Source organism: Heloderma suspectum, chromosome 6 (genome assembly GCF_057233095.1).
Source record: "Heloderma suspectum isolate Gila_16-S chromosome 6, 16-S_ref, whole genome shotgun sequence".
Classification (NCBI taxonomy): Eukaryota; Metazoa; Chordata; class Lepidosauria; order Squamata; family Helodermatidae; genus Heloderma; species Heloderma suspectum.
Genome location: NC_139463.1, coordinates 127,963,806 through 127,989,687, shown reverse-complemented (window position 1 = coordinate 127,989,687; position 25,882 = coordinate 127,963,806). Strand labels below are relative to the sequence as shown.

Here is a 25,882-nt window from a genome sequence, read left to right as displayed (position 1 = left end):
GATACGCTTCTCTAAAAATGAAGTATTTATACTTTAGGTTTCATAGATGTACTGACCCTTCTAACTTCGCAGTATATGCTTTTTCTCTTAATAGCAAAGCTAAGTTAGATCTATTTGCACAGTTCTCCAGAAACCTTTTGAGACTCTATCTTCAACCTGGCTCCAGTTGTCTGTTCTACAGGTGGATGTGTAGAGACCTTTGCATGCTGTTTGCAGGGAGGGAGCTGTGGACTGGGGTACTAATCCTGTACTGGCATTAGAAGAGAGCAGAATCGGACATCCTCTAAAGCCATGTACAGGGAGAGAAGGAGTAGCTCCAAGTTCACTTGGAGTGACGGGGTAATAGCAGCATATTCCCTCTGTGCATCTAATGTGTATTAGTGAGGGATATGATTACTCCCAGACCTTGGCTGTTAGAGGGGGAATGCACCCATCTGCCTCAGGATCCTGTCCTTCCTTGGAGCTTTTTGCCACCTTTGCTTTCTCCCTAAAGGGTTCTGCCCCACAGTTCAAGAACCACAGCACTCAAGAAAACTAGGACTCTAGAACAAGATGCATTCGACCACTGGTCTTCAAGTGGTGGATCAGGACCCACTAGGATAGGGGTGCAGAATCTCTTTCAGCCTGAGGGTTGGATTCACTTCTAGAGAAGCTCTCAGGGGCCACATTCCAGTCATGGGTGGAGCCAAAGGCAAAAGGGGCGGGGCCAAAGATAGCATATTTTCATGTCATGCTCTTCCTGCCCATGACACCGCCTTGGGAGAGCCATCTCAGTGCTTTAGAATGGGGAAATACTGGTGCAAAAGTTGGGAAAACACAAAAGGATTGGGGGTTGGAGGAAAGGGGGTGTGGCCAGGGGAAAGGGCGTGGCCACCCAGCGAACCCTGAAGCAGCGTCACCACCATGCAAATACTGTAAGGGCGCAACCCTAGGCATGTTTAGACAGAACAAAGTCCTACAAAGTCCAGCAGTCCCCAGCCAGCTGACTTTTTTCTATCTAAACATGCCTAGGGTTGTGCCCTAAAAGAGTAAGTAGACCCCCAAATGCCCATTTGGTTCAAGGCGGGTCTCGGGCCTGAAAAGGTCGAGGACTCCCGCACTGGATCACCCTCCCAAACCCTGGAGTGAGCAGACTGCAAAAATGCAGGGGGTCTAATGCACGTTTTACTCAGTTTCAGCATATACAGAAGATGTTAAAGCCTCACACTGAGCAGAGATGGAGTGAGGGCCGAGTCGAAACGGCGGTGGCGGCACCTTTTGAGCAGGACAAAGACTCCTAGAGCCAGGAAGCCGACCGGCAGCCCGGCCATCAGCAGTGACAGGACAAGCACCACACCAGACCACCGCTCTGGACCTAGAGGGAAGCAGAGGAAGGGCTTAGGCAGAGGCTGAGCACTGCAGTCTGACGCCTGTCCATCATTCAACATGTCCACTTACAAACTGGTTGCTCTGAGGCTGAGCGCATGGACAGCTGTACAAGGGAGACCGGACCAGGCTTCCCCACACCCTGGCGCCCTCCAGATGCGCTGGACTACAACTCCTGTCATGCCCAGCCAGCACGGCCATTGGCTGTGCATGATGGGAGTTGTAGGCCAACACATCTGAAGGGCGCCAGGGTGGGGGGAAGCCTAGAAAACACAATTCATGCCAGTTAATCGGAACTGAGCCTCCGTGTTTGGAGGCAGGAGGTTTCTGAGCACCCGATGCGGGTGACTAGTAGGTGCCATCAGAACTGTGGCCTCCCCCTTAAGCCTTCCCAGAGGCATTGATGCTGCTGGACATTTGCACTTGCCCAGCGGTGGGATTCTTACAGCAGAAGAAATGCAGCTTGGGGTCAGCCAGTTATGGAAGGGTGATTGGCATTTTTGGACACCAGGGATTCTGCACCTTTAAGAGAAAAGGTAGAAAACTTGCCATTTTCATTACATGATTATTTTTTTTAAATGTAAGCCCATAGGAGAAACAACTCCAGTTATGATTTCAGTAGGAGTGTGGTGGACAGCTGAGGGAGAAGAGCTGCACTCCAGAGCAGGAAAGGAAGGGAAAGACAGACTCCCCCATCCCCAGGCTACAGCCTGCTCAGCATTCCCCCTTTCCCTTTTTCAACTGGGCCATGAAGGCGCCTTGTGCTGCCCTCTCTTCTAGAATTTAAGGCTGAGACCCTGAGTGAGCAAGGCTGGGGCTCTGCCTGAGATATCAAGAGTGCTCCTGAGCTTGTGCAAAATATCTTCCCTCATGACTGGTCACAACCAATCCATGAGTCTGGGGTGCTGTTGCAGGGGGCATCCAGGCAAACTGGAGCCCCCACAGCAGTTTAGAGTTAAGCCCATTACCCTGGGCAATGAGACACTGAAGCCAGGCCCGTTTGGAGCCTGGATCCAAATCTGGACTCTGAACGTGCTGCTTGACTCCTCACCTTTTGCTGCTGCCATGTTGGCTGCTTCTACAGGGAGTTTCTCGGTGCTGGAGGTGGCAGCATCTTCAAGAAGCCTGGATATGACCTCCGCCTTCAATTCCAAGGCTGCGCTCTCCTCCTCTGGGGATGAGAAAGGGGCAGTTCAGGACATTTTGTGGTTCAGTCTGCCTTGAAACATAGAGCTTTGCAGAGCAAGGGATGCTAGACCAGCCTTGCCCAACCTAGCACCCTCCAGATGTGTTAGACTACAACTCCCACCATGCCCAGCCAGCATGGCCAACACATCTGGAGGGCACCAGGTTAGGGAAGGCTGTGCTAGATCAGAGCACAGTTCCACTGGCAAGCTGATGCATACCTTTCACAACTCTTTCACCACTCTCAAGTCTCTCTCTCTCTCTCTCTCCCCCCCCCCTAAAAAAGCACTTCTGGGATGCCTCCTGTAGGAGGTTCATACCTGGCATCTCTGCTTTGGCTTGGTCCCCAAATCCAGAGGCATCTTCTTCCTCGCTGATGAAGATTGGGCCTCCTCTGATGTACACTGCAAAGGATTAAAGACATGAACTGCCTCACTGGACCAGCCCAAGAGGGCCATCCAAGAGGATGTCTCCTCAACAGGGACTAGCCTAATGCTTCTGGGAAACTCAAAGACCGGGCATAATGGGAGAAAACTTGGATGGGAGAGGACTTGTTTGCAATGATCCATTGCCAACTGATAGTTTCACGGCTGCCACTCTAGCGGAATCCCACGATGAGGGAACATGGAAGGTTAGCAGGGAATACGCCGAGGCAAGATGGACCTTGGAGCTCTTCTGCCCAGGGCCAGCATCAAAAGCTAGACATGACTGGGCACCTGGCAAGGCCGCACAGCCCAGCAGGGGCCTGCTGGCAAGAGCCCCCTGGACTTGCTCTTCCTCATCTTCCCCATGGCAACCTGCTTGTGCCCCTGCCTCTCATCCGGGCGTTGACAACAGTGGTGGTGAGAAGGAGGAGCAGGAAAGGCCGGGCCTGCTTGCTGCCTGGCTCCCTGCCTGACACGCAAACAAGTGGAGGCAAGGAGGAGAGAGGCGAGGAGGACCAAGGGCAGCTGGTGACCACGGTGGCGAGCGGGGAGAGTCACTGAGGGAGGGGCCCACGGAGGGTGCCTTGCCCAAGGGCCCTCCAAAACCTGGGGCCAGCGCTAGTTTTACCTCCTCTGAATGTTACTGCTGTTGATCGCCCAGCTCTTACCTTCCACCGGCAGCGCCGGTTTATCCTTTTGGTCTTCTGAGGTGGTGGCAGACCCTTCCTCCTCCTCAAAGGGAAGCTGGGCTCCTGCTACAGCCGCCTTGGATTCGATCACCGGCATAAATTCTGCACAAGGAAGAACCAACTGCACCCCGTGTCAGAAATTTCTATAGCGGCCTTCCCCAGATCAGTGCCCGTCAGATGGGTTGAACCACAACCCCCATAATCCACCATTTTTATTCCTCATCAGCCATCGCACCAGCTCTGGGGAAAGGACCTCTCCCACGTGGTGCCTCAACAAATTATTTTTATTAAAAGTATTTATTAATTACGTTTCCGCATCTCTCAAAGCAATGCATCGTTACATAAAATCTGACAAAAACAAAGAAGGCCAAAACATTTGTAAGAGCCAAAGGCCTGGCACACCAAGCCAGTTCCGCTGCCTTTCTGAAACCCAGTAGGGATGGCGCCAACCTGACCAGGTTCCATAGCCAGGGTGCTGCTACAGGAGAGGGCCCTTCTCATACGCCCGTGGTACATCTCACCCTCTCTCAGGGCGGGACACACAGCAGGGCCTCTGATGAAGACTGCGAACATGGCGATGCACTCAATAGCCCCTTCTGGGCACAGACAACGTCTCCTTGCTTTGGATGCTGGCCTGGCAAGGGCTGCACTGTGGAGGCACAGTCCATCAAGAAGCAACGCTTCCCAGCATGCGATGCTTCCGCTCAGCCAAAACATGAAATCCGCAGAGGCCCAAGAACCGCCGGACGGGAGCAGTGCTAGGTGAGCAATAGCTGACCAGCCCTTGCTTTCGCCCAGGTGAGCTTTGCTGGGGGATGTCGACAGGCGTTTCCTGGCACTGAGCCTGGCCATCTTGATGACTGCAGATGGGCTGGTGACCATCAGGCAACAAGTCCTGTCAGACTTGAGAACAGTTGTGTTCCTTGATAGCTGGGAATAGTTTCCCTGCCTTTGGAATGTAGTACTCTCGAGTTAGAGCAAGGAGGGGAGGGAGAGTTTTGAACTGGGAGAGGCAGGGTGGGGAGTTTTAACTGGAGCTAGCTAGTCTTAGGGGGCACCTCTGGGGTCCAGAGGCTGAAACCGCAGACCTGGGATCTGATGTGCAGTGGACTTGCTGCCTCGTGCAGGATACCCCTTTCATGCCATGCGGGCTCCGCTTTCGTATTCATAAGCAAAGCAGATCGTGCGGCAGCTGCCAGCCATTCGCCATTCGCTCCAGAACTGCTAGATGTGCAGTTGCCTGGATCCTCCGTAATTGCCAGCCAGTTTCATTCCAGCTCTTTCCATGGGGAAAAAGCTGGCTTGTGCGGCAAAATAAGAGAAATGGCACCACTGTGTCCAAGCACTACTGATGCAGCTAAACTTTTCAATTTCACTTTTTAGTTTCATTTCTCTTTTCCTTATGAAAAAGGAGAAGTGCAGCAATTAAAAGCACTTTAAAAAAGCAGGGGAAGTGGGGAGGAATCCGTGGGTGGCAGTGGAGAAGCTCCTGCTGCTGACAGTGCTGGATCGGTCCCTGAAGCAGCCAACAGCAGGAGCAACAGCAAGGGCTGGTGTGGGATAGTTGGCCATCGACCAGGCATCGCTTCCTCCCTGGGTGCCCCCTTGGCAACAGCGGGGGGGGGGGGAGCAGGAGAGCCCACAGACAGCTGTGGCTGGACAGAGGGACTGGGGAAGCTGCGCCAGCAGCACCGAGGCTGCCTGTAACTCAGCCTCCCCCAGGGGGACTGTGGTGCAGCCACAGAACACGTGTTTTGCACCCAGGCAGTCCCCGGCTCAGTCCCTGGCAGCATCTCCAGTAGGGCTGGGAAAGAATCCGGCCTGAAACCTGGGAGAGCCGCTGCTGCCAGTCAGTGCTGACAAGCCTGGGCTAGATGGGCCCAGGGTCTGACTTTGCATAAGGCGGCTTCTGAGGTTCCTAGCCTGGGGCCCTCCAGGTGGGCGGGATGGCAACTCTGTTGGCCCTGCTGGCTGGGAATGGTGGGAGGTGCAGTCCAACCCATCTGGAGGGTCCCAGGCTGGGGAGGGCTGCTGTAACTCCTTTGGCAGCAATTCTGGAAGCAAAAGGAGGCAAGGGATTGGGAGCAAGGAGAGCTGGCATGGCAGGGTTGTTATGGGACAGAGCGCGCTGGTGCCACCAGGTTATTTCTGCTTCTAGCAGACTGTGGAACAGCGAGTGCTCACCCACATGAAAAACAGCCTTCGGGTGCCGCCCCATGAAAGCCCTTCTGTGCTGTTGAAGCAGCTGCTGTTCTGCAACTGGCTGAAAGCAGAATTCAAAATGTTGGTTCAGCCCGGCTGGAGTATACCGTGCTAAACGCTCTTTCCATGGCCACGATTCCTCTGCAGGGCCACTCACACGCCCGTCCCACTCAGCAAACATCCTCCACAACAGTCCCCCTGGGAGGCTCAGCCCCCCAACTGCCCCCAATTCAGCACAGCTGCTAGAGATACACCAACCCTTTAGTCAGCTTTCCCTCACCTGCGCCCTCCAGATGTGTTGGTCTGCAACTCCTATCATCCCCAATGGCCATGCTGGCTGGGAAAGGTGAGAGTTGTGCCGTCCAGACATGTTGGACTACAAGGCTGGGGAAAGCTGCCTTCATTCATCCTGTGTTGCCTGCAAAGGACGGGGTGGCACCCTGCAATTACTGGTTTCCTTTATCAATTCTTTAATAGTGAAATAGGAAGGAAACCAGTAAACCATTCCCAGCACCCCATCCCCAGCTGGCACCCTGGGGAGCCAACGCCAACTTCAGGGCAATCCATTACTAATGCCCCAGCTGAGCTGGGAAGAGGTGCTACCCCACCAAGGAGAGAGCATTTCATTGAGTTCCTACGGTCCACTTCATCATATATGGATGGAGCATTACGTAGAGCTTCAAGTTTTCATACAGTGCATATGGTAGCAGGGGGTGGGGGAAGAATTATAAACAGTGAGGGCACAAGGAAATTCAATGCAGAAAGTGCTGACAGTGACAATACCATCCTGGCACTAGGTAAGCCAGTTAACACATGTAGTGTGATACAAATCCTTTATCCTGATTGGAGACCTCAGGTGATAAAATTAATCAACAGGTTTAATGCTAATTCTGAAGTCTCTTGCCTTTAAAGGCACAGTAGCCCTGAAATGCCTCAACTGTGGACATGCAAAGCATGTTGGGCATGGCTAGAACTGCTACTGTACAGCATTGCAAAACCTTTCCATAAGTCGGAAACGTTTCTTCAAGCACAGGACTACAACACAAAAAACACTAGAATGCAGTGACATGCTTATAACAGCCTTCTTCAACCTGGTGCCCTCTAGATGTATTGAACTACAATACCCATCATCCCCAACCAGCATAGCACATTGGTGTCCAAGTTGGCTTGTTCTCCTTTCCCCTCCTTATCTACTTTTCCTTTTGCCTTATGTCTTTTGGATAGGCCCTCAGGCTTACACAAGGTCAAAAACTCTACACTGCTCTGGGAGTCTCTTTGGCCGAAGAGCAGGGTGAAAAAATGCTTTAAAGAAACGATGAATAAGCAGTGAGTGAACAAAACTGGCCCTTCCAGGGAAAGGAGTCAGCCTTGTGGAGAGTTCCCGAGAAGCCCGCAGAAGTGAAACCCTGACAGGCAGCTTCTTGCTGCTGAGGAAGTGGGTGGGGTGGGGGAGTTACAAGACAATTCTTGAGAAGCTCAAGGCAAACCCTTCTCCGCCCTCTCCCCCCAGCTAGTTCCCTTCACCTTCCATCTCCATCTCTTCAGCATCTGCCAGGTCTCCTGGGAACCGTCCCTCGCCCTCTTGGGAGCCAAAGATGAAGAGCGGACCCAGCACCAGGTCCCCATGAGCAGCCGTCTCCACTGTGGTCAGAGGAAGCCAGGGAACAGGTGAGTGCTTTGCGGGGGTGAGTGGGCAGCTGTTCGCCATCCACTAGGATGTTGTAAGCAGAACTCCAGGGAGGAGAGACCAACTTGTCTCCCTACAGAGGGGGAACCAAACTTTCCTTGGTCATCCCCCTTGGACTTTGAACCCAGGTCCAGTGCAGCATCGTTTGCTGGACTAGGCGGCCCAAGTTGGGTAGCAAGAGGAGATCCCATCCGTCACGCACTGCTTTCGCAAGACGCTGATGTGTGCACTTCTGGGCCGAAGCAGCAGCTTAGGAGGGACACACACCATATATCCCCCTGCCTGAGCTAATGGCAGTTACGCTCCAAATGTGTTGGGCTACATCAGGCTGGGGCACATTTCAATTGGCCAACCCAGCCTGATGCCCTCCAGATGTGCTGGACTGCAAAACATGGCTGGCTGAGGCATGCTGGGAGTTGTAGTCCAACACCTCTAGGGGGCACCAGGCTGGGGGAGGTGGCCTTAGAGCTGATCAGTCCTAGCAACCAAAGTCTTTGTCTTTTCCAGCTGAAGACCTTTTTATTCTCCCAGGCTTTTTAGTCCTTCAAGTTTTAAACATTGTGTTAGTGCAATTTTAGATCTTTGCACTGCTGCTGGCCTTTCCTGCTGGTTTTCGCTATGGTTTTATCCAGTTTTAAACTTAAAAGTTCTAAGATTATGTTTTACTATGTTACTGTATTCTATGGTTTTTAATTTGACTTTGTGAACTGCCCGGAGAGCTTTTGGCTATCAGGCAATACAACTATGTAAATAAAGAAGGGCGCAATCCTACACATGTTTAGGCAGAAAGAAGTACTACAACTCCCAGCATCCCCCAGCCAGCCATTCCTTCCCAAGGCAGCTCACAATTATAAAACAGACTGATACAGTTTCTCTTCACCCCAACCACCATCCCATGCTGTACAACTGCTTCTACATTCCTGATCACGTTAGAAAACAACAGCCACAGCAAGAATATTTGCCAACCCTCTTCTTAAAAACAGCAACAACCCCCAAGCACGGGCAGTTTTGCATTTGAAACTTACTTAAATCAGAGTGCCACCGTGACTACAGGAATAAAATGGAGTTTGCTTCTGCTGCCCTGATGGTCTCATCACATGTCACACTCTCAGCCCCAGTATCCAGCCGTAGTGGGACTACTGACTGCTTATGATAGAAAACCTCATACAATTCATTAAAGGAAGTCTCCCTAGATCCCTTAGTGCAGCCTTTCTGACCCCATTGCCCTCCAGGTGGGTTAGACTACAACTCCCAGCATCCCAGCCAGCTGGCCAGGATGCTGGGAGTTGTAGTCCAACCCATCTGGAGGGCAACGGCGCAGAAAGGCTGCTTTAGTGCCATTCCTGCCGAGAACTGTAGCCACTGCCAAGCCCCACTGCTACCTGGCAGATTTCTTTGCCAACTCATCTCCACTGGCAGATGTCTGGAGCCAAAGGCCTGAGGCTGCCCTCCCATCATTTGACCGCAGCTCCTCATCTCACAGCAGCTGCAGATGCCACTGGAACCCTCCACCGGAAGCCAACTGCGAGGAGAAACAGGTCGTGTTAGGAGTGGGCAGACCCCCACCCATCCACCCCCACTTTGCACACACAATTGTCTTTCTAAGAGACACACCTCCAGAGCACTCCAGTTGAAGTGTGAGAAATTCTCTTTAGGAGCCACAGTTTAGAGACTGCCAAGGGTCTCCACTGAAAAATGGGTCCTGTGAAGGCAATCCCTGAAAATTCACAGGGCTCCTATTGAACAGGAACATGCTGGAGTTACGCCAAGCTCTTAATAATCCCACAGAAGAGAGCTTTGAAAGTCTGAAGAGTGTTTTGCTTCGTCAACCATCTGAATCCAATTGCAGCCTGACCAACTTTATGGCCACTTCGAGTGGTTTGCATCCCTGCCTATGATTGTTTACTCGCCCATCTTCTACTACTTGAAAGTCTCCTGCTTCCTCTGAAAGCCCCTTTTCTCCTCTGCTTGGACCTGCTTCCCAGAACACCTAAGAACATAAGAGCCCCACTGGATCACATGAAAGGCCTCTCTAGTCCAGCATCCTGTTCCCACAGTGGCCAACCAGATGCCCCAATGGGGAGCCCACAAGCAGGGCAGGAGGGCAAGAGGACACTCCTGGTCATGTTCCCCAGCAGCTGGGATTGAGAGGCACGCTGCCTCCGATAACCTATAGCCATCATGGCTGGTAGCTATTGATAGTCTCCTCCTCTATGAAGTTGTTTAATCCCCCTTTAAAGCCATCCAAGTTGATGCCCATCACTACACTTTGTGGTAGCAAATTCTACGTACTGAGTGAAGAAGTCCGTCTTTTATCCTGAATCTCCCACCATTCAGCTTCATGAGTTGACCCTGGATTTTAGGGTTATGAGAGGAGAAAAATGTTTCCCCCTCCACTTTCTCCACACCAGGCATCGTTTCGTACAACTCTATCATGTCTGCCCTCACTCGCCTTTCCTCCAAGCTAAATAGTCCCAGACGCTGTCACCTTTCCTAGTAGAGGAGTTGCTCCAATTCTCTGATCATCTTGGTTGCCCTTTTCTGCATCTCTTCTAACTCTACGATACCCTTTTTTAAGGACCAGAATTCCTAGGAAGCTGCCTTATATGGAGTCAGACCCTGGGTCCATCTAGCCCAGTACTGTTGACACTGACTGGCAGCAGGAGCTCTCTGGGGTTTCAGGCAGGAGTTTTTCGGCCCTACTGGAGATGCTGCTGGGGATCGATCCTGGGACCTTCTGCAAAGCAGGGGCTCCACCACTGAGCTATGGTGCTAATATGTATTTCCCCCACTGCCTCCACCTCATTCCCTGCGTTGAAGCTTAGATTGTGAACTCTTTGGGGCAGGGAACTGTACTCTTGTGCTCTGTAATGTGCCATCACTGGAGTCAGGGAAGGATATTCCACAACAGCAGGCTTGCTACTGAAAAGGCTCCAATCCTAATAAGGTGCTGGTTATGCATCCACAGGTGATGGTACAGTGAGCAAGGCCACCTCAACAGATCGGGGGGGGGGGGGCACCACCGTGGCATTCCTGTCTCTTCGGGAAGAGGAGTTGCAAAAAGGAGGGAGAGCTTCAGACCAAGACTGGGGAGAGGAAAATCTTACAAACAAACTCACGCGCTTCTCGCTGCGTTGAACAAACAAGCTTTGTTCAAGGCATCTGGTGCTTGTTCAATTGGCGTGACTTTCAGGTGGCACGTAAGGTAGATCTAGAGGGAAGGAGAATGTTCAGTAGCAATTTCCCCAGCAGGCAGAGAGAGAGGCAAACAGAGCCAGAGACTTGCCCTTCAGCTGTTATTGTCAGTGTTTAATACTCCAAACCCATGAGAGATAGACACTTCCTTCATCACTTAGCAGCTGACAGAATGAGATTCAGTATTCTAAATCTCCCCCTGCAGCCCCATCCCACCCCCACACTTTGCCCTCGGTTTGGACATTCAAGACGCAGCTACTTGGCCGTCATCAGCCCCTCTTGTATCACTTTATCCATTTTTAAACATTGGGGGCAGTGATGGCAGGGTGGCGTGGGGAGGTGGTTGGTGAATTTGGCAGGAAGGCTTCAGCAGGAAGGCTTTCAGCAGAGCCTGGTGGACTCCTTAGATCAGGGTGGGGCAACCTTTTGGGCCCATGGGCACATCTGGCAATTTGATAAACTGTCCTGGGCACCACCACAAAATGGCCACGGGAAGCGTGGCAAAGGACAAGTCACCTGCCCCAAGGACTGAGGAAAAGGCAGAGGTGGGGCCTGAGCCCCAACACACTAAACAACCCCTTTGGACCCAAAGTTTTCAGCACCAGCAGAAACCTATTTCACAGCAATTCCAGCTGCCAGGAAGAAAATATGTTAATTGAAGAAAGAAAGAAAGAAAGAAAGAAAGAAAGAAAGAAAGAAAAGAAAGAACCATTCTACACCAGTGGAAGCCTTGGAACTATGGAACCATTTCCAGGTACTTGAGAATGAGACTGGAGGACAGCATGCAGAGGAAGAATTACAGGGGAACCTGCGTGAGAGCGAGCAAGAGGCTGAAGGTCAGTCAAGCAGAGGAGATGAAACCAAGGCCTACAACAGCAAGAAGAGAAGAGGAATAGTAGTGGGAGACTCCTTGCTGCGTGGGATCAAAACCCAAGTATGTCACGAAGACCCATGGACTCGCCAGGTATGCTGACTCCTGGGAGGACAGATTAGAGACGTGACTGAAAGGTTGCCTGCACTCATAAAGCCCACTGTCAGGTATCCCTTTCTTCTCATCCATGTGGGAACAAACGATACCGCCAAGCGGAGCTATGGAGAAATCACGTCAGACTTTGAAGCTTTGGGAAGGAAACTCAAGAACTTTGGGGCCCAGATAGTTTTCTCATCCATCCTTCCAGTAGTTAGAAGAGGGATACAAAGGGAAAGAAAAATTATTTGGGTGAATGACTGGCTACGAACGTGGTGCTGATGAGAGAGATTTGGATTCTGGGACCACGGGCTATACTTCCTGGAAGATGGACTGTTGGCAAGGGACAGGTTGCACCTCACAAAGGATGGGAAGAATGTGTTTGGCCACAGCATGAAGAACTTCATCAGGAGGGCTTTAAACTGAATCCTACGGGGGAGGGAGGCATAAAGTTGGAAGAAGGCTCATGCACCGCAATGGAGAGAACAGCTCTAATAGCACCCAAAAATAGTCTTCAAACATGTGGGAAGAAAGCCAGACCATGAAGCACATGGTCTTCAATGTCTATATACTAATGCCCAGAGTATGGGGAAACAAACAGAATGAACTTGAACTCTTAATACAGGAGGGAAATTATGACTTGATAGGTGTAACTGAGACTTGGTGGGATGACTCATGACTGGAATACAGCAACTGAAGGATATAACTTGTTCAAAAAAACCAGGAGGAACAAAAAAGGAGGCGGGGTTGCACTATATGTTAAAAATAATATATCTGCACAGAAATACAGGAGGATGAGCTTGGTAGTCCCATTGAGAGCATCTGGGATAAAATAAATGGAGCAAAGAATAAAATGAACATGGTGGTTGGAGTCTACCACTGGCCACCCAACCAAGGAGAAGACGAGAATGAAACTTTTGAAAAGCAAACAGCCAATGTTTCAAGGAAGCATGATGTAGCTGTAATGGGGGACTTCAATTTCCCCACTATTTGTTGGGAGGCAAATTCTGCAAAACATGGCCCCTCCAGGAAATTCCTGACTTGTGTGGCGGATAACTTCCTCCTACAGAAAGTGGAGGAAGGAACTAGAGGATTGGCTATCCTTGACTTGATCCTAACCAACAGAGATGACTTAGTGGGTAAAGTAGCAGTTACAGGAACTCTGGGGGAAAGCAACCATGTTGCACTTGAGTTCTTGGTTCTAAGGGAAGCAAAAGCCAAGTGTAGCCAAACCCATACCCTGGATTTTAGGAAAGCCAATGTTAATAAACTCAGAACAATGATAAGTAAGGTCCCATGGCAAGCTTTGCTAACATCAAAACTAGCCTTCCTTTTCTCTAATGAGAAAATGAGTCCAAGATGGACATTCTAAAGGCACATTTACAAACAATTCCAACTAGAAAAAAAAAGTGGAAGACAACAGAAGAAGCCAATGTGGCTTCACAAAAAGCGTAAGAGATGATGTGAGAACAAAAAAGGACCCATATAGGAAGTAGAACAAAGGCCAAGCTACAAAGGAAGAGTATAGGCAGGTAGCACAGAACTGCAGGGATGGCATCAGGAAGGCTAATGCTGAGAATGAGCTGAGGTTAGCGAGGGAGGCTAAAAGCAACAAAAAGGCTTTCATCAGCTATGTGCATAGTAAAAGACAGAGGAAAGAAATGGTGGTTCCGCTATTAAATAAGGATGGCAAAATGATAACAGATGACAAGGAAAACGCAGAGGTGCTCAATTCCTACTTTGTCTCAGTCTTCTCCCAAAAGAGGGTCTATGACCCCCCTGGCCAAGGTGAAGTACAGGCTGAAGGGGCAGGATTGCAGCTTGAGATGGATAGGCGTATGGTCAAGGAACACCTAATTCCTTTGAATTAGTTCAAATCTCCAGGGCCAGAAGAACTGCATCCTAGAGTAATAAGGGAACTGGCAGAGGAACTCTCAGAACCACTGTCTATTATCTATGAGAAATCATGGAGGACGGGTGAAGTGCCAGATGACTGGAGGAGGGCTAACGTTGTCCCTATCTTCAAAAAGGGTAAAAAGGAGAAACCTGGGAACTACAGACCAGTCAGTCTGACATCAATCCCTGGGAAAATTCTGGAGCACATAAAAGCAATCCATCTGTAAGCACCTTGAAAACAATGCAGTGATTACTCAAAGCCAAAATAGATTTGTCAAGAACAAATCCTGCCAGACAAATCTGATCTAATTTTTGGATCAGGTAACCTCCCTTGTGGACTGTGGGAATGCTGTGGACATCATATACCTCGACTTCAGCAAAGCTTTTGACTAAGCTTTGACCATGATAGCCTGATGAGCAAACTAGCTCAAAGTGGGCTAGATGAATTAACTATCAGGTGAATCCACAGTTGGCTACAGAATCGGACTCAAAGGGTGCTTATCAATGGGATCTTCTCAAATTGGGGAGCGGTAACGAGCGGGGTACCACAGGGCTCAGTCCTGGGCCCAGTGCTCTTCAACATTTTGATTAATGACTTAGAGGTGGTGGTGCAGGGAATGCTGATCAATTTGGCAGATGACCCAAAATTGGGCGGGATAGCTAATACAGTGGAGGACAGAAACAGAATTCAAAGTGGTCTTGATAGACTGGAGCACTGAGCTGAGAACAGAATGACATTTAATAGGGATAAATGCCAAGTTCTGCACCTAGAAAAAGAAACCAAACACACAGTTACAAGATGGGGAATACTTGGCTCAACAACACTACAAGCAAGAAGGATCTTGGAATTCCTGTAGATCACAAGCTGAATATGAGCCAACAATGTGATGTGGCTGCAAAAAAGGCAACTACTATTTTGGGTTGCATTAATAGAAGCATAGCTTCCAAATCCCGGGAAATACTCAGCACTGGTCAGGTCTCATCTGGAGTACTGTGTCCAGTTCTGGGCACCACACTTGAAGAAGGATGCAGACAAGCTGGAGAGGGTTCAGAGGAGAGCAACAAAGATGATCAGGGGACTGGAAACAAAGCCCTGTGACAAGAGACTGAAAGAACTGGGCGTGTTTAGCCTTGAGAAGAGAAGACTGAGGGGAGATAGGATAGCGCTCTTCAAGGACTTGAAAGGTTGTCACAGAGAGGAAGGCCAGGATCTTTTCTCAATCATCCCAGACTGCAGGACACGGAACAATGGGTTCAAGTGACAGGAAGCCAGATTCCGGCTGAACATCAGGAAAAACTTCCTGACTGTCAGAGCAATACGACAACGGAACCCATTCCCCAGGGAGGCAGTGGGCTCTCCCACACTGGAGGCGTTCAAGACGAGCCTGGACAACCATCTGTCAGGGATGCTTTGACTTGGATTCCTGCACTGAGCAGGGGGTTGGACTCGATGGTCTTATAGGCCCCTTCCAACCCTACTATTCTATGATTCTAAGAAGTGGGAGGGGGAGCAGGGCCCCTTGGCGGGTGCCAAGAAAAGTATCCAGGGGGCGCCACATTGCCTATCCTTGCCTTCGATGCGAAGGGTCATAGATTAGAGATAACTGGGGATTGCTCATGAGGGTGGAATTTGGGGGCCAAGCCCTGCCTCTGTGTGGAATCCAATCAGTCTCTGCTGTCAGATGTAGAATCCTCCACAGGCCGGCTCAGAGGCCCACAAACAAGAGGTTCCATATCCCTGCCTTGGAATTTTGCCATTTGCTGGGTGGGATCCATCCAGGTAAAAACCTCCACCCCACCCCGCAAGAGCTCACCACAGCAAGATGTTCTCACCAGGCTCCTGGAATCGCCAGCAAATCTGAAAGCATCGACTGTGAACCGCAGAGCCTCCTGCCGGGGTCGTGGGGAGAGGAATGTGGATGAGACACCCTTTTGCCTCCCATCCACTAGGCATCTGTGTGTGCAAGAAGAGGTTTTGTTATAGAACCTCGTTGTTGGGACAAGCCCTCTCCATGTCCCCCAACTGGCTTGTTCAAGGGTTTTTCCAAATCTGTCTTGGCACTTTTAACAGTGTCTTGTATTGTAGGTGTCTCCAACCTGGCACCCTCCAGTTGTGTCAGACTACAACTCCCATTGTTGTGTCATGTGAACCCAGCTGTGCTAAGAAACCATGATTTGTGAACCATGAGCAACCCTACGAAGAGAACCCATGATTTGTGGTTTAGTTCCGAACTGTGGGTTATTCACGGTTAACAAACCATGGTTTGTTAGCACAGCTGGGTTCGCACAACAACCCACAGTTCAACAACAACCCACGCTCAACCCGTACTCTGGCTTGTTGTTTTGTGTCAATAACCATGTTTCATGGACCAGTATAGTCTGTCCAGGCACAAGGCCTCTCCCTACATTTCCAACAGTGCTCTTCGTCTTACCCATTAGAGTCTATAATGGCATATTGGGGCGCCGAGGTGGTTTGGGGGCTCAAGCTGGCCACACAGGTATCCACAAAGAGCCTCAGAGGAAGCTGGTTTTCTGCATGGACATCTGCTTGTAGGTGCAGGATGTCTCCCAACCGGAAATGGGTGGAGGTCCTCTCCGCACTCCAGTCATCTGGGGCAGGGAGGAGAACAAATAATTTAGTCTCAGCTCTTGTTGCCACCATTTTAAAGCCAACATGGGGCTCCAATAGCAAAATTAAGATTCTGATTGCTTTTAATTACATTTCAAAACATGATACAATTTGTTTGGGGGGGGTGCTGGGGAGGGAAAAGAGAAAAAGAGCACTGGATCTCCCTTTTGCATTCTCAAAAGCAACCAGCTGTGCAGTTGCTTCCAGGAGTTCTCCCATGAATGAGATGGTTAAGTGTGAAAAGCGATGTGCACAGTTTCTGCTAAAAAATAGTGCAACGGTGGCAATGGCTTCCCAGCAACCTTGAGGTATCTTCCCAAGGTAGTTAGACCCGTATTCAAGGGCATATCCTAGGCAGGTTTGGACAGAAAGAGGTTCTGCGACTCCCAGCATTCCCCAGCCACCCATGATGGCTGGGGAATGCGGGGAGTCGGACTTTTTTCTGTCTAAACATGCCTAGGATTGCAGCCTAAAAGGATCAACATTTCAAGACAGCCTTCCCCAGCCTGGTGCTCTCCAGATGTGATGGATGGCAACTTCAATCATTCCCAGCCATTGTGGCCAACAGCTACCATACTGGCTACCACAGCAGGGCAGCAATGGTCTTAGTTGGCTTTAAGCAAAGCATTAGACCAGTACATGGAGGAGGAGCTGTAGCTCAGTGGTGGAATGTTCCAGGTCCTATTCCAGGTGGAATCTCCCAGCAGGGCTGGAAAGAATCCTGCCTGAAGCCCTGGAGCGCTGCTGCCACCAGTCCGTGTCGATAAGATGGCTGGATGGATCAAATGGCCTGACTTGCTGTGAGGCAGCTTCTGTCGGTCCTATTAACCATGACACCTAAACCAGTCCTGCATGTCAGCAGCTGGGGTGGAGGGGAGGCAACCAGCACGAGAGGGCTGTGGCCTTCAGAGTATCTGGCTGTCCACTGTCAGAGACAGGGTGCTGGACGACATGGACTGTTGCATTCTTAAGCCCTGGTGCCAGCTCATCCTAGTCAGCTACCTGAATCAGACCAAAGCCAAACATTGGGCCTTCACTGGATATGCAGCTTAAGTGGGATAGCTCATACCCTGGAAGACAGAAACAGAATCCAAAGGGATCTTGATAGGCTGGAGTGCTGGGCAGAAAACAACAGAATGATGTTTAATAGGGATAAATCCCAAGTTCTGCACCTAGGAAAAGAAACCAAATGCACAGTTACAAGATGGGGGATACGTGGCTCAACAACACTACAAGCGAGAAGGATCTTGGAATTGTGATAGATCACAAGCTGAATATGAGCCAACAATGTGATGTGGCTGCAAAAAAGGCAACTGCTATTTTGGGCTGCATTAATAGAAGCATAGCTTCAGTCTGACATCAATCCCTGGGAAAATTCTGGAGCGGATTACAAAGCAATCCATCTGTAAGCACCTTGAAAACAATGCAGTGATTACTCAAAGCCAACATGAATTTGTCAAGAACAAATCCTGCCAGACAAATCTGATCTCATTGTTTGATCAAGTAACCTCCCTCGTGGACTGTGGGAATGCTGTGGACATCATATACCTCGACTTCAGCAAAGCTTTCGACAAAGTGCCCCGTGATATCCTGATGAGCAAACTAGCTCAAAGAGGGCTAGATGAAACAACGATCGGGTGGATCCATAGTTAGCTACAGAATCGGCCTCAAAGAGTACTTATCAATGAGATCTTCTCAAACTGGGGAGAGGTAACGAGTGGGGTACCGCAGGGCTCAGTCCTGGGCCCAGTGCTCTTCAACATTTTTATTAATGACTTGGAGGAGGAGGTGCAGGGAACGCTGATCAAATGTGCAGATGACACAAAATTGGGTGGGATAACTAATGCTTTGGAAGACAGAAACAAAATTCAACGTCATCTTGATAGACTGGAGTGCTGGGCAGAAAACAGCAGAATGAAATTTAATAGGGATAAATGCCAAGTTCTGCACCTAGAAAAAGAAACCAAACGCACAGTTACAAGATGGGGGATACGTGGCTCAACAATACTACAAGCGAGAAGGATCTTGGAATTGTGGTAGATCACAAGCTGAATATGAGCCAACAATGTGATGTGGCTGCAAAAAAGGCAAATGCTATTTTGGGCTGCATTCATAGAAGCATAGCTTCCAAATCCCAGGAAGTACTCAGCACTGGTCAGGCCTCATCTGGAGTACTGTGTCCAGTTCTGGGCACCACACTTTAAGAAGGATGCAGACAAGCTGGAGAGGGTTCAGAGGAGGGCAACAAAGATGATCAAGGGACTGGGAACAAAGCCCTATGAGGAGAGACTGAAAGAACTGGGCATGTTTAGCGCTCTTCAAGTACTTGAAAGGTTGTCACAGAGAGGAAGGCCAGGATCTCTTCTTGATCATCCCAGAGTGCAGGACATGGAATCATGGGCTCAAGTGACAGGAAGCCAGATTCCAGCTGAACATCAGAAAAAATGTCCTGACTGTGAAGCAATACAACAATGGAACTGATTCCCTAGGGAGGCGGTGGGCTCTCCCACACTGGAGGCGTTCAAGACGAGGCTGGACAGCCATCTGCCAGGGATGCTCTGACTTGGATTCCTGCATTGAGCAGGGGGTTGGACTGGATGGCCTTGTAGGCCCCTTCCAACCCTACTATTCTATGATTCTAATATCAGAAGTGGTCTTACAGTAAGTCAGACCCTGGATCCATCCAGCCGTGTATTGTCAACACTGACTGGCAGCAACGGCTGTACCTCCGGGGTTTCGGCCAGGGGCTTTTCCAGCCCTGAGGATGCTGTCAGGGATCAAATCTGGGACCTTCTGCAGGCCAAGCAGGGGCTCCACCCCCACACTACGGGCCTTCCCATTGGGGAATGGCCAGGCTAGCTGGGGATGATGGAGACTGTATCATCACACCTGGAGGGTGCTAGGAAGGGGAAGGGATGACTCATCCCCCTGGATGAGTCCCAGAAACAGGGGGCTCTCCCTTCCGAACGCAGAGATTTCCTTACTGTTCATGAGCCGCAGCGAGAAGCCCAGCCGTGCTTCAGCCGATGCTGTAGAATGCAATGGCGCCCAGGTGGGCTGGATGGCCTGGCTGGATACGTTCCTTTTCCTGGAAGGGAAGCAGCAGAGAGCCCAGGTGGCCCCTTGGCAGCATTAGTCCAAGGACTGCAGGGCACCTCAAGGCCATTCTGTTCATCCTCCCCTCCAGCTCAGCCATCCCCAGCAGTCTGGAGGTGGCCTGCTCCCTGGAGCAACCCCGCCCTTTCCCCTGTGCTGCCCCGGATGCCTTGAACTGCTCCCCAGAACTCCTCGGTGAGGGAAGGGCTGCTGGGGTAAACCTGTGAGGTTATCTCCAAGTTGCCCCCCTTCTGCTATGCCCTTCCTCTCTCCCCCCTGCTCTCTGCGCAAGTGGAATCTTTTTTCCAAAGCGAGTTGCCATGTGGGCTAGTGCGGGCCAAGCGGGGAGGCTGTATGTTGGATCCAAATGCTCCATGAGCCGCCTCCAGCACCTGGGCTGAATCCTCCCCACCAGGCTGAAATAAATACATCCCCTTGCCTTACCTGCATTCCCTTTGTTGTCTCCCCATGTCCAGTTTTAGACTGTAAGCTCCTTGGGGCAGGGCTGAGTCCTCTTATACTTTGACAAAGCCAGAGCTTAGCCTCTACTGGACTGCAGTTGTCAGTGGGGCAGGGGATCCCTCGGGCTCCTTTAGAGTTCTCACTGGTTTGGACCGAAACCCAGAGCGAGTCCTCCACCCCACTGAGATTGGAGCCACCAGCCTCCACTGCCACAGTCCCAAACACGGGGGAGTGTCTCTCCAGCAGGATAATGCAGCACCAACAAAGCACAGAGAAAGACCCCAAGAAGCCACGCAGGAGCCACGCCCTTTCCTTTACATGCAGTAAAGATGCACCATGTTGGCACTGAAACAGAACATGCTGGGGGTGGGGAAGAAACCCTGCAGAGCACCCCCCCACCTCCCCACTGATACCCTTTATTACCTGGGGTAGCGGCATTCAATGGGAATCTCAGCAGCATTGGTCCGGAGAATGACTGGATTGGTAGCAAGTGAGGGTGTGTAGAATAGGCTCGTTCGGTAGATCAGCAAGTCTGGAGTCATCTGGAACGAGGAGACACAGACACAGCATTTCCTAAGCCCTGCACACGTCAGGCCCAGCAGCCAAATTTGGCTCTCTGGAGCCCCCAATCTCCAGACACCCCAGCCCTTTCTCACCCAACCACTGACCGTTTTGCCGTTTCCCGGCTTCTGTGCCGTTTCCCCCATTCTCAAAGATCCTCTCCTAAGGCTTAGGTATTGGCAAGAAGCTAGAACAGCCTTCCCCAACCTGGTGCCCGCCAGGTATGTCAGACTACAACTCCCAGCATCCACCAGACTGCATGGCCAATGGTCAGGAACGGTGGGAGCTGTAGTCCAACACTTCTGGAGGGCGCCAGGTTGGGGAAAGCAGCGATAAAATATGTGATTATTTGCGGGGGGGGGGGTTGCCCCATCCCTTCTGCCTTCGTCCCCACCCACCACTGCAGTGCAGCCCCCAACAGCTTCTCTGAAATGGAATATGGCCCTTGGGCAAAAGAGGTTCTACACCCCTGGGCCAGGGCTTCTGTGGGAGATCTACCCACTGGACTGTGTCCCCTGGTACAGCCAGCCCTGCAATACGCCCGCAGGGGTATCATCCAGGCAGCCCACATTGTGTGTCGCCCCCGCCCTGCCCCCCAAACAGAGGACTACCTGCACAACACTGCCACACTCGTGGAGGCCAGCCGCAAAGACCACCACATCAGCTGTGGCATCGAAGGACACAGGCAGGCATGGAGCTGGCCCCAGCGTCAGGTCAGAAGGGGCCACCAGCCTGCCCACCCCAAAGAGGTCTCGGTGGACAGCCACCACCACGCCGTGCGGCTCGCAGTCCACCTGTACCACATGGGAAGGGGGCAGTGCAGCCCTCCGAAGGCGGGCGGCAGGCTCCACCAGGGGCAGGCGGACATGGCCCAGGGCCCCTGGGGCTTCCGACTGCCTCCCAGTGGGAGGCCATTGCTCAGTCAGGCACCCAGAATTCAGCAAAACTTCCAGAAGTAGCAAGAAGCGCCTCCCCACCGTCAGCCCCATCACCACAGCCTGCCAGCCGACATGGACGGAGAGCAGCTGTGCATCCTCCCCTTTATGGCCCCTTCCTGGGCCCCGCCCACCCCTCCATGGCCCCCTGATCCAGGCAGTTTCTAAGAGCTAGCCCCTCCCTTCCCAGCCCCCAGGCATTCCCCACAGATGTGTAACAGGTAGATAATATTCAACAGGGAAAGCTTTTCCTGCTGTAGTCCCATAATTTGCCAATGAATTTCAGCCTGCCATACAGCTACTTAAGGTGCCCATAAAAAAAGACACTGTAGTCACGAATCAGGGCTTGATTATGAGTGAAGTACAGAACTACAATATATTGTAGTGATCTTAGTATGAAATCAGCAGGTGATTAAGATGGCAATCCTATAAACATTTACCCAGGAGTAAGCCCCCTTGAAAACCAGAGAATTTACTTCTGAGTAGAGATGTGTAGGATTGCATTGTTACTTAAGGAACACAGAGCTTGTCAAATATATTCTCAAGATAAGTTCATGAGGACTAGCAACCTAGTCACTTTCTTTCAGCACCACCCCACGCTCACAGCCATGGTGGTGGATTTCTGCCTACGTTCTAACGGTCCCAAGGAACAGAGTAAACATTATCCATGTGGCAGTGATAATCTTTCTCCCAACTGGGTTTGCAGGGTGTGCATGGGCATCTTCTGTGTGGCACTTCATGTCTCACACGCTGGCTGTGCGAAAAACGAGAATGAAATAACTGTAGTCCTGAACATGGTGTTTGGGGCTTATGGCTCCTCATTGCTTTAGAAGGCAGATTCTGAGTTAGTAGCCCAGAATGGACGGCTGATGGGAGCTCTTCTTAGGTCCAGCGATGGCAGGAGTCTCCCTGTAGGCTTGAATGACATACACATGCACTTGGGGAAGGTGACACTCCTTTCAGCTGCGGGGTGGGGGCGGATGTAGGGCAGCTTTCCCCAAGCTGATGCCTTTTGGATGTATTGGACTACAAGTCCCATCACCTCCCAGCCAACATGGCCATTGGCTGGGAGATGATGGGACTTGTACTTCAACACATCCAAACAGCATCAGCTTGGGGAAAGCTTATGTAAGCAGTGAGAGAGAGGAAAAAAGAAACAGCCATTCGCCATTTGGGACCAGACCAGAGCAAGACAGGAGGATGCCCCCCACGTGCCTTTGCGCACATGCCTGAATCTTACTGGTTTGTTCCTTTAAGCTGGACTTCTGCATAAGCGAGGGCCTCGGCCCCAGAGGCTTGCGTGGTTCATTCCTCTCCTGCCACCAAGGGTCCCCATCCCTGTGTGGGCCGGGTGTCTGTCAAATTCCAACGTGGAGACTTCTGGATCCTGGAGTCATCCCTCCCTCCAGCACACAAGCTTCTGGGGGGAGGGTGTTTTGGAAAGTTCTCCATTTGAAGCACTTTGGGGAGAAATAATATTGACAGGGCAAAGGTTAATGGGTGGGAGGAATCCCAGCCGTTGCACAGTGAGCAAAACCAGGCCAAGGGGCTGGAGGTTGGGGTGGCTGCCTGAGACTCGGAAGGGGGGAGTGGCGGTGAAAGGAGGCTCTGTGTCCCCCAGAGCCCAGCCCGTGTCCACTACCCTCTTTCCCAGCTGCCTCCCCGGCAGCTCCCTGCAAATCCCGGGCAATGGCTGAGCAACCCCCTGCTCCGGAGGCGGCCTCGATTGGGAAATCAGTCACCGCCAGGACCTTAACTCTGTCCCAACTTCACTCAGGTCAACATTTGGACAAAGCCCCAGGAGCACAGCGGCACGGTCAGCCACACCGCGTGAGAGGCTTGGGGCTGGGAGATGGCCACGTCTGTGGTTAAGTAAGTAGCAAAGAGCGGATAATGTGGCTCCCAGCAGAGCGGCTGGTGCTGGGGCAGCCAGGAGTGTGGCAAGGAGGCCTGAGGCTGTGATCAGATGTGACCCTGCCTCCAGGCACGGTGGTGGGGTAAGGTGATTCCAGCACCCTCTCTACAGCCAGGGCCCTGGAATTAGAGGCTGCATGAACTGGGAATCCCCCCCACCCTGGATACAAATCCACCTCTGTAACCACTATGGGACACAGCCTTCATTATTAATAAAACTCTACTGAGTTTACAGGGTTCAGAGCACTTAATTTATGTTTATCTTTAAGGCTCTCACGGGATTAAAGAAATCTTACACCACAAGCCCATGCAAGTTCACTCAGAAGTAAATCCCACTATGTTCAGTTGGCCTTACTCCCACGTAAGGGCACACAGGATTTGGACTGCACTGTTGATCAATTAACCATAAGAGTTTTAGTCAACTGATTAATCACTTATGTTTGCATACATTTGCATATGATTTGCGTATTCTAAAACAACAACCAAAAATAGCACATCCCTCTAAATGTGTTGGAATAAAACTCCCATCATCCCACACAACCTGGCCTGGCTAGGGATGATGGGAATTGTAGTCCAACACATTCTGGAAGGCACCAGGTTGGAGAAAGCTGTTGTATGCATTTGTATTAAAAAATAGTGTTGGTGGTTTTTGCTCTTTATTAACCTGCTGCCCAGTTAATCAGGGCATCTTTCAGTAAATCAATAAAAAAAATGATTAAAGTTTGCAGCCCCAATGATATTGTAGCAATCCTTACATCAACCCTATAAGGTGGGGTGTTGTTGTTAACCCCTGAGGGAGGCTGAGTTTGGCTTGCAGAGCATTGTTTAATGATCTAAGGGCAGAATTCAGCCGATCCCTGTCTCAGCCTCTGAGGTGTATCTGCTCCGGATGCACCATTCCCCCTTCTCCACACCCCTTTTCTCCAGTTCTCACATGCTGCCTGATGTTCCCTCCCTCCAGCTCGGCTGCCTGCGAACCTCAGCCCACAATGGCCACGGATTACCAAGACCTCAAATCCCTGGATGTGGCTGACGAAAGTGGAAAGCACTTTGGGAGAGGTACCGAGGGGGGATTTGGGCTCCATGCAGGGCTGGCCCAGCAGCTGGGCATGTGGGACAATTATCCCCATTCAACCTGGCTAAACCTAAACCTGACTGCCCTACTTGCTGCTTCTGAAGCAGGCAGATGGGTAAATGGAAACAATGGGAAGTGGTGGGGAGGGAGGGCAAAGGAGGTATTGATTCTGGACCTGGGTCACACTGTGGGCTGTTGCCTTACCCAGAGTTTACCTATGATTTGTCTGCCAGACAATCGTGCAAAGTGCAGGTGGTGGTGGTGGTTGTTGTTTGACCCTGGGTTATTTGATACCCTCCTTCTCCTGCTCCCTCCCTGTATCCCAAATGCCTTTGCAGTGTTGTACTGTCATGTAGAGCAGCTGGGTTGTTTTTTTTTAACTGCTCTTGCCAGCTGCCTCTGTAGCCTGGCAAAACAAGCCATGAATGACCTACGGTCCTGGGTTCACATGTAATGGCAACCCATAGTCAAAACAACCCAGAGTTCACAACTCAGCAACAAACCATGGCTTCTCTTCTTGGGTTGGTTATTTATTTATTTCAGTTGTTGTGGTTAATAACCCATAGTTAACCCATAGTTCTGGGTTCCCATGTAACAGCAACCTAAGATGCAACAAGCCATACTCAACCATACTCTGGGTTGTCATGGTGCAAACCAGGTTGTTGAGTGTGAGGCTCCGCTCAGCTAGACTGGTGTGGTGGTTAGAGTAATGGCCTGGGGAGACCCAGGTTCAGGTCCCCACTCGGCCATGAAGCTCAATGGGGCAGTCACTGGGGCAGTCACTGAATCTGGGTAATAGCCAGCGTTAGTCCTACATGGAGTAGTCCCACGGAAATGAGTGAGACTTAAGTCAGTCATGATTTCAAGGGGTCTGCTGTACGTAAGACTAACGTTGGATGCTACCCTTTCAGTCAAACCTACCTCACAGGGTTGTTGTGAGGATAAATGCAGGAGGAGGAGGATGTACGCCGCTCTGGGCTCCTCGCGCACGCAGATAACTAATAGCAAACAGATGACCAAAGCCAAAGGGGGGGGGCCGGGGGGGCCCTTCGGAAGGCGCGGCGAGAGGGCACGGAGTTCGCCTTGGAAACGCGCCTCCCCCGCCGCCCCCAGTGCTGCCCTCGCCCCGGTCCTCCTGGCGACGCGTCTGTCCCACCAGCCGGCTGGTCGCGGTCCTGACGGGGTTCTGCGCCGTCCTCACCCTCGCGGCGGCGATACTGGGCGTCCGAGGTGAGTGCGCAGGCGCGCGGGCTCGGCCGGGGAGGAAACGGGCGCGGGGCGCGGGGGGCGCGCGGGGGGGGGGCGCGGGCGAGGGCCGCAGAGCAGCATCGCCCTTGCCGCGTAGCGGTCTCTCCTGCCGTCACCCCAGGTCTGCCAGCCTGTAACTGAAGCCCGGAGGCCCAGCCGTGCGCGCGACAGCCCTGCAGAGATCCGAAGAGCCCTGCCCTGCCCTGCCCTCCGCAGCCTTCTCTTCTCCCGGCGAAGCGGCCCCTTCGGCCTTTCCTCCTAGGCTGCTGCTTCATCCTCCTGGCCGCCCTTTGGACCCGTTCCAGTTTGTCTTCCGATTCTTAAAATGCAGTGACCAGAACTGGACACAGT

General features: G+C 51.4%; 2 protein-coding genes across 4 annotated transcripts in view; one reads left to right on the top strand and one right to left on the bottom strand.

The window, feature by feature from the left end:
* Window positions 1–1,143: 1,143 nt before the first annotated feature.
* Window positions 1,144–25,521, bottom strand: LOC146343173 (zona pellucida sperm-binding protein 3-like). The gene is made up of 13 exons (XM_084806773.1): window positions 25,205–25,521; window positions 22,535–22,754; window positions 20,222–20,340; window positions 19,225–19,328; window positions 16,044–16,221; window positions 15,445–15,565; window positions 10,673–10,764; window positions 8,936–9,075; window positions 7,391–7,507; window positions 3,644–3,766; window positions 2,871–2,954; window positions 2,417–2,536; window positions 1,144–1,354 (listed from the first exon to the last, which is right to left on the bottom strand). The coding sequence occupies exons 3-13, from the start codon at window positions 20,338–20,340 to the stop codon at window positions 1,194–1,196; spliced, it is 1,359 nt and encodes a 452-aa protein (XP_084662899.1). The 5' UTR covers window positions 22,535–22,754; window positions 25,205–25,521; the 3' UTR covers window positions 1,144–1,193.
* The window catches only part of LOC146343172 (asialoglycoprotein receptor 1-like), a 28,552-nt gene continuing 9,982 nt past the window's right edge, over window positions 7,313–25,882 (top strand). The window contains exons 1-4 of one of the 3 annotated variants that reach the window (XM_084806777.1): window positions 7,313–7,534; window positions 23,072–23,166; window positions 24,170–24,267; window positions 25,397–25,513. In XM_084806777.1, coding sequence (XP_084662903.1) covers window positions 23,147–23,166; window positions 24,170–24,267; window positions 25,397–25,513 — 235 coding nt within the window. In that variant the 5' untranslated portion in view covers window positions 7,313–7,534; window positions 23,072–23,146. The other 2 variants (XM_084806775.1, XM_084806774.1) reach the window with 2 other exon arrangements.

Excerpts from the sequence above, each read along its gene's own strand:
- LOC146343173 (XM_084806773.1), bottom strand. The coding sequence starts at position 20,340 with ATGACTCCAGACTTGCTGATCTACCGAACGAGCCTATTCTACACACCC. Across the intron at positions 15,566-16,043 it reads GCCATTATAGACTCTAATGG|ATGCCTAGTGGATGGGAGGC; the intron begins GTAAGACGAAGA and ends TTGCACACACAG. Across the intron at positions 3,767-7,390 it reads TGAAGAGATGGAGATGGAAG|AATTTATGCCGGTGATCGAA; the intron begins GTGAAGGGAACT and ends TTCCTTGTGCAG.